General features: G+C 34.4%; 1 protein-coding gene across 3 annotated transcripts in view; it reads left to right on the top strand.

Moving 5' to 3' along the window:
- SOS2 (SOS Ras/Rho guanine nucleotide exchange factor 2) overlaps nt 1-12,010 on the top strand; it is a 76,190-nt gene that overhangs the window by 18,731 nt on the left and 45,449 nt on the right. For all 3 annotated transcript variants that reach the window (XM_046009045.1, XM_046009044.1, XM_046009046.1), the window contains 5 exons: nt 587-712; nt 3,169-3,300; nt 4,428-4,592; nt 7,997-8,200; nt 10,820-10,963. In XM_046009045.1, the coding sequence (XP_045865001.1) occupies nt 587-712; nt 3,169-3,300; nt 4,428-4,592; nt 7,997-8,200; nt 10,820-10,963 (771 nt within the window). The remainder of the gene's footprint in view (nt 1-586; nt 713-3,168; nt 3,301-4,427; nt 4,593-7,996; nt 8,201-10,819; nt 10,964-12,010) is intronic.

Below are 12,010 nucleotides of genomic sequence, written 5' to 3'. Positions count from 1 at the left end.
CCAACAATTAGAGGTGGGTTTCCCCCCCACTTTTTGTGTTTTATGTCTGTATTTGAATAACTATTCCAGTACAATGTTAATAATTATAAATAAGATTCTCTGAGGTTTATTTATTTATTTATTTATTTTTAAGGTTTTATTTATTTGGGGCGCTTGGGTGGCTCAGTGGGTTAAGCCTCTGCCTTCGGCTCAGGTCATGATCTCAGGGTGCTAATATTGAGCCCTGAATCAGGCTCTCTGCTCTGCAGGGAGCCTGCTTCCCCCTCTCTCTCTGCCTGCCTCTCTGCCTATTTGTGATCTCTCTCTGTCAAATAAAGAAATAAAATCTTAAAAAAAAAAGATTTTATGTATTTGACAGAGAGAAAGTGAGAGAGGGAACACAAGCAGGTAGAGTGGAAGAGGGAGTAGCAGTCTTTTTGCAGCACAGGGAGCCCAATGCAGGGCTCCATCCCAGGACCCCAGGATCATGACCTGAGCAGAGGCCAGCCGCTTAATGACTGAGCCACCCAGGCACCCCATGATTCTCTGACTTTGTTATAAATATTTTTGCCTGTACTTTAACTGAGAACTTTTTTTTTTTTTAAAGGTTCAAGAGCAAGTACATCCCACTCTCTCAGCAAATGAAGAATCTCTCTATTATATTGAAGAGCTGATTTTTCAGCTGCTTAATAAATTATGCATGGCTCAACCAAGGACTGTTCAAGATGTGGAGGTAAAAACTATTTTGATATTTCAAATATCACTGAACCATTGTACAAATTTTTAAATTAAATCTTTATCATTCTAAATCATTATGGAAACTAAAACCATTGAAATCATATGTGGAATATGTGCCGAGTTCATTTTCAACAAAGATATCAAGGCAAATCAATGTGGAAAAGAAAGTGTTTCAGCAAAAAAGTGCTAAACTAACTGGATAAATTTATGAGGGAAAAACCCTTGAAATCTATTTCATATAAAAATTAATTCAAGATGGATCATGGTCTAAAGCATAAAAGCTGAAACTATAAAGTTTTAGAAGAGAATGCAGAGAATATCTTCTTAACCTGGAGTTAACCAAATATTTTTTTTTACAGAGGACTCAAAACGCGGTAAGTGTTAAAGAATAAAATTAACAAGAAAATGAAAAAGGTGTAAATGACAAACCAGGAGAAATGTTTGTGATAATATATTCCTTACATAGGATTTGTATCCAAAATGTTAATTCCTACAATTCAATAATAACAAGACACTTCCTCCCCCAAATGGGCAAAAGTCTTCAACAGACACTTCAAAGAAAGAAGATATGATATTGACCAATAAGCACATGAAAAGTGCTCAAGCTCTTTTTTTTTTTTAAAGTCATCTCTATACCTAGTATGGGGCTCAAACTCACAACCCAAGATCCAGAATTGCATACTCCACTGACTGAGCCAGCCAAGTGCCTTTCAAGCTCTTAATCACAGGGAAATAGAAATTAAAACCATTTCACACTGCTTAAGGGACAGAATTAAAGACTAATAACACCAAATACGATGTAGCATGACTAGAACTCTTACACATTGCTAGTGGGAGTATAAAATGGTATAACCACTTTAGAACATTCTTTGGCAGTTTCTTATAAAGTTAAATATACGGTATATCTACCCTATACCCAGCAGTTTTACTCCAAAATATTTCACCTAGAGAAATGAAAATATGTGTTCACAGTGTGACTTATATATGAATGTCCAAGCAGTTGTATTCATAATAACCAAAAATTGGTAACCACTCAAATTTCTATCAACAAGAAAATGAATAAACAGATTGTGGCTGATTTATAAAATGGAATATAACTCAGTAATAAAATGAAAGAATGAACTATTGATATGTGCAATAACATGGCTATAAGTCACAGACATTATATAGAACGAAAAAAGCCAAACCTCGGAGAGTACATATGGTATGATACATTTATATGAAGTTCAGAAACAGCTAAAATTAATGGTGATAGACATCAGAATGGTGGTTGCCTAGGTGTGGAGAGTGAGATGATAGAAATATTCTGTATCTTTATTAAACTGATGGTTACACAGGTATAAGCATTTTTCAGCAAAACAATTATACACTTAAGATCTGTGCATTTTACTGCATATAAATATTACTTCAGTAAAGGACTAGTAAAAATCTTAAGGATATTTACTGTGTGATTAATATACAGACATACCTCTAAAAATTATGTGAATTAGTGCTAAAATACTTGTTTTGCTCAGTTACATGGGAGTATTTTTAGGTTTTTAGAAATACATATCAGTACAGCTTTCAAAACTTACTTTTGTACTTTACTGTTTATATTACCTTTCTTTTGAAAATTGTTTCTATAATAAAGCAGCAACTTCCAGTATGAAGGAAAATCTTAATTTGGAGTAATTGAGCCCTTAAGATTTTTGGGGACTCTTGGAATTAAAGCATTTGTTTCCCTACTCTCAACTCTTAAGACGTTAAGTATAAAAAAAAGCATACTTCTCAATAGCTAAATATGCTAAAAGATGAGAACATAGTTTTAGAAAACAGGAAGTCCTGCTAAAAATTGGAGTTTGATTCACCTATCATTAGCTCTCATTATTCATGCCAACCACTGGTTAAATTTTAGATTAAAAGAGCCATAATAGTAACCTAAAAGGCTTAGATTGTTTTTGGCAGAAGATGTGTTTCCTGAAGCCATTTTGAGCTTTGTCACCTACTTGAACCTTAAGAGGTACATGACATCTTCTTTTTAAAATTCTTCTCTATATTTGAAGCTCTAAGGTTAGCAAAAGGAGAGTGCTGTATTATAATTTATAATAATGAGTTAACTGCTTCTGCTAGGTAAATAATTTTAACCCTAGGAACTTTATTGTAAAATCACCGGTGAGTATTTCATACTGGTTTTAATCTCTCTTAATGTTACTACTTTTTCCTAGTTCTCACTCCATCTTAATTATGCTTGTGCTTAAAGTGTTCTGTTTAAATTTTACCTTTTTCTTTACTCATAGGAATTATGTGGAAAAATCTTGAGAGCCCTTTTGATTCTTTTTAAAAATAATTATTTATTATAGGAATCAGAACATGTCACTATTATCTGCTAGCATTAGCGATGATAAAATTTAGTTTTGTATGAAAAAGTTATGAACACTTCTATTAACAATAGTACTGCTGTGATCTGAACAGGATCGTGTTCAAAAGACCTTTCCTCATCCAATTGATAAGTGGGCTATTGCTGATGCACAATCTGCCATAGAAAAACGAAAACGAAGAAATCCTCTCCTACTGCCTGTGGACAAAATCCATCCTTCATTGAAGGTAGTAAAAAAAAAATTTAAACATTGGGAAGTTCTTTGTCATGAATAATACCTAATAACATATTGGTGTATTTATATAGTACTTATATAGCATGGTCTATGTTAGTATGTGCATGTACTTGTATGTACTCGTACATACACATATATACATATATATATATAAAAATGTGTGCACAAATAAAAATAAATAACTGATAAAATCGGATTTCCTTTCAAATAATATTAAAAGTTATCGATAAGCAATAATAGATCTTTGTGGTATCTTCTGTTGAGTACTACCCCTGACTGATTCTCGACCTCTTGTTAGGCAAGTATATATTGTCGAGGCACCTGGATGGCTCAGTCAGCTAAGTGCCTGCCTTTGGCTCTAGTCATGATCTCAGAGTCCTGGTTTTGAGCTGCTCAGCTGGGAGTCTGCTTCTTCTCCCTCTCCCCCTCCCCGACTTGTGCTCACGCACGCTCTCTCTCTGTCTGTCTCTCCCTCCCTCTCTCTCTCCTGCTCTCTGTCACATAAATAATAAAATCTTTAAAAAAAAAAAATATATATATATATGTAGTCAAAAGCTATGGTGAGTTCAGAACGGTTTTTAAATTAATTTTTATTTATCATAGATATTTTTATGAGCATTGGAAAAATAGGCTAGGGAATATTATTTGGTCTATAGAAAATATTTGATGTATGTGGATTTGAATGCCCCCTTGATAGCAATTTTAAGACATCCCCTAACTCCCCCCTCATATGCACATATCCTCCCCTCAATACAAACCACTGTCATTTGGGGATATTGGTTACAGATCCTTGAAGATAGCAGATACTTGTTTAATGGGTTTTGGATAAAGTATTAATTAAGAGGTTTTCAGTGGAGTCCTGGCCAAGATTTCTATATTAAATCAATAATCTCTTCTTCCTTGATACTAAAGGCAGATGTTAGATTAGATGTCTTTTTTAAAAGTCCCTGATACTGGGACCAGTGGCTCATTCTGTATCGTATTATATCTATAACTTTAGACATTTGGTTTATAGAAAGTTTCTTTGTAAGCAAGAATGTTGGAAAAAATTTTTAAGTGTTTAAGTGATACTTGACAGTGCCATTTTTTGGGAATTAAATTGTTTATTTTTTTCCACAGGAAGTTTTAGGGTACAAAGTGGACTATCAGGTATCCCTGTATATTGTGGCTGTACTAGAGTATATCTCAGCTGATATTTTGAAGTTGGCTGGTAATTATGTTTTTAATATCCGACATTATGAAATATCTCAGCAGGACATTAAAGTGTCAATGTGTGCAGATAAGGTAAGTGTTAAAAAGTATTTAAACGTAACTTGAATATAGTGATTATGTCACCTCGACCTCTTTTTTATACATGTTGATATTCATAATTTTTATAATTCCTGGTGTTGGAAGACAGAAAAATGCTGGCATTTTAGACAAACCATGTAATTTTCAGCGTATGACAGAATGGGAATCTCCCCCCTACCGCATCAAGAATCTTTTACCTATAAGAAAAAAACATCCAAAGCCTCAAGCCAATTTAAGAAAAATAGTTAGAATTTTATCTTTTTAGATAGAAAATATATACAGAGCATTCAGGTACTTTTAAGTACAAGTAATTTTGAAAAGCATACTTTGGTTTCACAGAACAGTGGGGCACAGGTGGAGAGCAAAATACTGTAATTCCAGTGTTCTTGCTTCTGATACTTTTTTTGTAAGTTACCGCGTTGCTTCCTGGCTGTAAGCCTCTGGGGGAAGGAACTGAATCCCTTTATTTTCCTTTCTCCTCCTTTTCTTTCCTTTCTATATATATATATATATTTTTTTTTTTTTTACTTTTTAAATCAACATTTTTGGGTATCTGTCTATGTGCCAGTCACTGTCCTGAGCATTAACGGTACAGCATTGAACAAGACAGCAGTCTGTGTGTTAGAAGGAATTCATTTTAGTGGGAAGTAAAAATATTGTAAAAAATATAATAATTGCAGCACAGTGTGATTAAAAACTATCATTAGCCAAGGATGCAGTGGAGAAAGTGATCACCTCTGGCACAGGGGAGAGCACTTCATAGATAAGGTGCCTAAACTAGACCGCTAAGGGTGAATGACCCCTAGAACTTGGCACATGCCAGTGGTTCTGTACTTTGACTGTACATCAGAACTACCAGAAAGACTGCTGATACTCGCATCTTACTCCCAGAGGTTCTGATTTCCTTGGCCTGGGTTAGGACTCTAACCTCAGTATATTTTGAAAGTATCCCAGGTGATTCTGATGTACAGTTATGGTTGAGATCTGCTCTAGTCTGTCTTGGTCTCAAAGATGATTTTTCACTTGAATTTCATAGTAGAAATTCCTTGATATTTCTATTTTGACTTCTAAAATTATGATTACATGCTTTTAAAAAAAAATTTTATTTCTCAGACCTTAGAAAAGTTGCAGGTACAATAAAAGATACTCCCCTGGGCCCTGAACCATTTGAGAGTAAGTTGTCAACATAGTTTACAAATAAAAACATTCTTCTGCATACCCATAGTATGACAATCAAAATCCATGAAATTAACTTTGATACATTATACTCTGTAATTTTCAGGCCCCATTCAGGTTTTGCCCATTGTTCCGGGGATGTCCTTTATAGCAAAATGATCCAATCCAGAATTAGTCATGTATCTTTCTGTCTAGAAGAGTTCCTCATAATTCTTTAACCTTTGCAGCCTTGATAATTTTGAGGATTACAACTAATTATTGTTTAAAATGTCTCTTACTGGGGCTCAGTCAATTTAGTATCCAACTCTTGATTTTGGCTAAGGTCTTGATCTCAGGGTCGCGAATTCAAAGCCCACATTGAGCTCCACAAGAAAAAGTCCCTTACTTTAGTTTTTTTCTAATATTTTCTCTTCATTAGATTCAGGTTATGGATCTTTGGCCAGGAATATCCTAGAAGTAATGCTGTACTCTTTTCATTGCATTTCTCACATGGCATGCAATTTTGATGTGTCCCTTTACTGGTGACGTTCATTTTGATCACTTGATTAAGGGCTGTTTTCCAGGCTTGTCTGTTTTGAAGCCTGGTTGTTTTCCAGGCTTCTCTGCCCAGTTTCCCTTTTGTAATTAATAAATATTTTGTGGAGTATTTTGAGATTGTGAATATCTTGTTCTTCATTGCACTTGAAATTTCTTCGTTTGTTTATTTTAATATAAACTCATGGATTCTTATTTAATATGCTCTCCATTATTTCATTACTTATTTTGGTAATTCACATTGTCCCAGATCTGGCCAGTGGGAATTCCTTTAAGTTAGCTTCTCTCTGTGTCATTCTTTGAACACTTTGTTTGACAGAGATGTTCCAGGTTCAACTTTTCTTTACATGCTGCTCAAACCTGATTAGTCATTTTCTAAAAACTCCAGGTTCCTTTTAGTGAAGAATGGTATTTAGAAACCAAGATAAGCTAGATAAGCTCACTGCTATTACAGTGTACGGGTTCTGGTCTCTAGAGGCCAGATTTGGGGACTGTGTGTATATATACATTACATGTATACAACACATCTATATTTATTTCTTATCAATATTTTTGTGGTTATGGCAGCCCAAGAAGACTAATACAGGTGTGTACTTTCAGAAGTTGTTTATTTTCCAACATAGGTGATGTATGTTAGTTAGCACCAGCCTACATTTAGGTGGGAATGGACCTATAAGGCAGGTAGTAATTCAGTTCTGCTTAGAAGTTAGTATTTCTTTACCTATTTCTGAGTGGGTATAACAATTTTGGGAAATCTGCTGTTTTACCATTCTCTCAGGCTTAAGCTTCTAACTCAAGAACTACTTCATGTCTACCAAAAAAGAATTATCTATCTTTATAGGAATTCACAGATTTCTCCAATCCAAACCAATACCACAGGGTTCATTTTAGCCTCCCCTTGTTCATGTTTGTAACTGTCTTCACTGACAGAAATCTGGCTCCTATTTTTCTTAATATATTTTCTTATTTGATCTGTTCTCCTGTATGTAACCAATCTTCTAGCAGTCCTCTCTTCCTGCACTGGTATAGGCACCTTCTTTAACTGCTTAATAGCTGTTGCTGGTATAGTCAATATGCATTAGAAAAGCATCACATTGTGTTCTATCATGTGCTTCTACAATAGTATCCTTTTCTTTTGCTCCAAGTACGGATAGCTTTCTTTACAGTAGGACAAGGAAGTACCACTACTTTGAATGCCTGCTCTTTGCCAGACATAGTAGTGTGCATTTTATGTACATTACCTCATTGAATTTTTTCATCAGTTACATTTTACATAGAAGGAACCTGCTTTCAAAAGAATAAATAACTTGTCTGTAATCACAGGTGAGTAAGTGGTTGAACCAGAATTTTGACTCAGATTGTTGTCCTTCAAAGGTATGCTCTTTTTTGCAATTATATACGTGTGTTTATATGTGTGTATGTATGTACATACACACATATTTGTATATACACATATATTTTGTAAATTAGGTTTATCTTATTTCCATAAGTATTTATTTATCTTTGCATATCCAGTTTTGAATGTTTTTTTCCCTTCAACTTTTCATATTTCTCTTATTTGAATTTTCTTATATAAATTAGTTTGTAATACACACAACTCTCATTGTGTAATGTTTTAATTCTAAATACCTTGAGACCATTTTATAAAAGTATGGAAAATAAGTTTCTGTATTATTTATATTTGCCAGGTTTTGATGGACATGTTTGATCAGGATGATATAGGTTTGGTTTCTCTCTGTGAAGATGAACCTAGTTCTTCAGGTGAATTAAACTACTATGACCTTATCAGAACTGAAATTGCAGAAGAAAGGCAGTATCTACGGGAACTAAATATGATCATAAAAGTGTTTCGAGAAGCCTTTCTTTCTGACAGAAAGCTGTTTAAACCTTCTGTAAGTACCTTTTTGGTTTGAAATTCTATGTACCAAATTGAAATTCTATGTAACCAAAAGTTAAATAGCAGCTTAAAATCATAAATAAGAACTTTTTATATTTGGAGTGCATAAGCAAAAATATTCTATTATGTAGTATTTATAGTTTTTAAAATATGTGAATTGTTCCACATTAAGGGCATGACAGTGAAAGTTAGACATAAGTGCACACAGCTGCCCTGATTAGAAAGGGGGACTACCTGGGAATGAAATAATTTTGCTATGCAAGATTTGAGGTTTATAATCATTCGTTTGCACATAGTGAAAAAGATATATGGTCTAGAAAAGAGAGACTTTAATACTTTTTCATGTCTTTTGGTAAGTACTTTAAGGCAATGGCTTAAAGTTTTAACAGTGGAACTTTTTAAGAAGTTTATGCAGAGTGCCACATAAACCAAGACAGAGCTATTCCGTTGGAAAATGGGATAGAAGTGGTGGGAAATAGGATGGGAGCCTTGTCCTTTTTCTTACTACTGTAGCTTCTAAAGTCAACTTAAGGAATAAAGCTAGACAAATAGTGTCTTTTTTAAAAAGTTTTTTTTTCTCCTTTCCTTCCTTCATCCCATGACTTATTTTTCCTTAGATGTCTGTGTCTGCCCTTCACTTTAAGTACTCAGCCTTTTTTCTACCTCCTGACTTCCTCCCCCAAATAACTATTACATGAGTGAATGTGCAGACACAGCTGGCTGAGGGTTTAAGATTAGGAAGTGATTTAGCCTCTTTGATTCTTTCCCAAAGCATGAGTTTCAGTGATAATGTAAGGTTTTTTAGTTTGCCTTTTTTTTTTTGGGGGGGGTACTTATGTTTAGTTTAATGTTTTGTAGCAGCTCCCACTGAACACTGCTTTAAGTAATTGCATTCTGTCATTTTCAAAGTACTGTCTATTTTATGTGACCTTTATAACACTCCTCTGAGATAGATAAGACAGGTATTAATATCTCTACCTCACTGAGATGAGGAAATTGACACAAAATGATTATGACTTGGTAGGTTGGTAGGGTAGTTACAGAGGTTGATCTTGAACTTGAGTTCTTTTATACCACAGTATAACTGGTTCTAAAAATAAATACCTAGCAGATACTGGTAGCTTATTTTATCTTCTTTGCCCCATTAGTTTTCATTCCTCAGGAATTAATTTTTATGGGATCTCTTCTCATTGATAGTGCTGATTTGGCAGAAAATTTCTGTCATGATACTGAAGGGTTAAGAGAAAGGGAATTCCTTTTTTCTTTTTATATTGTATCTTTTTTAGCTTTTTTTTTAGCATTTAGATATGGATTCACTATATTTACTGTATTTTTTTCTACTGTATTTTTTAGTCTCAAAAATACTGTAAACTTTTGAGGTAAAGACCATCTGAGATCAGAGCATAGTACTCAGCAAATATTTGATAAAGCAATGAGTGACTTAAAACTAATCTTAATTTACTCCTTTAGGCCCTACCCCTTTGTCTTCAAGAAGCTCACGTTTATGGAGAACCTAATATATGCTAAGAGCAGTTTGTAGAGATCATCTCATTTAATCCTACTAGGAACCTTATGAATGTAGATAAATACTAATAGACCAGCTGTGTGACCTTGAACAAATTACTTAACTGCTCTGAGCTGGTTTCCTCATTTGTAAAAATGAGGATGATCATAGTGCCTATCTAATAAGGATGTTAGGAGATTACATGCCAAGTACTTAGTGCCTGAAACACAGTAAGTGACCTACTCCAGAGTCATTTATCTAACAGGTGTGGGGCCAAGATACATGCTCAGGTCTGTCGCGTTCCATAGCATGTAATGTTTCCATTACAAGATAGAAGAGTGATGATAGTTGACCATAATCTGCATAATCAGTCATAATGGTCTGTGTCCAGAAGACTTAACATTTCTTAATTCAGATGTAATTCACACATGGAAGTTTGAATTAAGTCTTTTTTTTTTTTAATATTTTATTTATTTGACAGAGAGAAATCACAACTAGGCAGAGAGGCAGGCAGAGAGAGAGAGGAGGAAGCAGGCTCCTGCGGAGCAGAGAGCCCGATGTGGGGCTCGATCCCAGGACCCTGAGATCATGACCTGAGCCGAAGGCAGAGGCTTTAACTGACTGAGCCATCCAGGCGCCCTGAAAGTTTGAATTAAGTCTTAATTCGTCCCCAAATTTAGGAGACAGGTCACAAATTATGAAACTTGATTGTATTTGGATTAGGAGTCATGTCTTCATTTTGAACCCAGCTTTTGTTAACTAGCTCTGTAAGACCTTGATCAAGGTTTTTATCCTTTTAGCCAATTTTAAAATACTCAAATGCCAGGATTCTCTATATAAAGAGTTGCTTAGATTTATTCACAATAGGAGATTCTAGAATTATTGAACAAAACTATCTGCAATCTGTATTTCCTAGTAAATTTACTGTGTGTAATCCAGAAGGTTGTTTAAATTTTGCTTTTATATTCATGATGGACTTATGCTTTGTTATAGAAGATATGCCTTGGAATATATTAGTATGCAGTTGGATGAAAATGTACTCTTAACACTTATATTTAGTAATTGTTAAACTATTTCAACCTCACATGTCTTAACTTCTCTTTTTTTCAGGATATTGACAGGATTTTCAGTAACATTTCAGATATACATGAATTAACTGTGAAACTTTTAGGTTTGATTGAAGACACAGTTGAAATGACTGATGAAAGCAGTCCTCATCCGTTAGCTGGAAGCTGTTTTGAAGATCTAGCAGAAGTAAGTTTACAAAACTATTTTATAATTCTCATTGAAGTTCTAGATAGTGTATTAAAAAATTTAGTAAGATATTCTCTGTGAAAATTAGAGGATGTTCCTGACTGCTATAAAACAATACTTAAGATTGAACTGTAGCAAACTGAAATTACATTGTCTGTATTTTTAGTGACACTTATTTTATAGTGTATTATAGTGTATTTATGATAATATTTATAGTGAAAGTTGGTTGGGTAGTAACATTTAGGACTTTTTTTTTTTTAATATTTTATTTATTTACCTGACAGACAGAGATCTCAAGTAGGCAGAGAGGCAGGCAGAGAGAGAGGAGGAAGCAGGCTTCCTGCTGAGCAGAGAGCCGGATGCGGGGCTCGATCCCAGGACCCTGGGATCATGACCTGAGCCGAAGGCAGAGGCTTTAACCTACTGAGCTACCCAGGCGCCCCACATTTAGGACTTTTTTTAATGGCACGCACATTTAAGGTGAAAGAAAATAGATTCTTTTGACCGTAGCTGTTTAGCTTTTGTAGATTTTGGTTTTAATTTCCAAAAATTGAAAAGGAGGTTTATATTTTAATTTTTTTCCCAAGGTGAAAATCATTTTGTCTTTTAAGTGATGATTATAAAAATAATATAGCTCATTGTAAAAATATTCAGAAAAATAGAGGTAAGTATAAAATGAAAGTCACTCAATTTCGCAACACCCAGAGATAACTTATCTTTACAACATATATTATTATTATTTTTTAAAGATTTTATTTATTAATTTGACGCAGAGAGGCAGGCAGAGAGAGATGGGGAAGCAGGCTCCCCGCTGAGCCGAGAGCCTGATGTGGGGCTCCATCCAGGACCCCGAGATCATGACCTGAGCTAAAGGCAGAGGCTTTAACCCACTGAGCCACCCAGGTGCCCCATACAACATAAATTATTTAATCCTTAAAAATATTTTTCTATATATAGATACCAACCTGTGTATTTACAAAAACAGACTGTTACAATTTTTTCCTGTTTTTTTTTTCCCTCAAGATTTTATTTATTTATATGACACAG

The sequence above is a fragment of the Meles meles genome, chromosome 6, assembly GCF_922984935.1.
Source record: "Meles meles chromosome 6, mMelMel3.1 paternal haplotype, whole genome shotgun sequence".
NCBI lineage: Eukaryota > Metazoa > Chordata > Mammalia > Carnivora > Mustelidae > Meles > Meles meles.
Note: the sequence above shows the minus strand (reverse complement) of the source record. Positions and strands in the feature narration are given on the sequence as shown.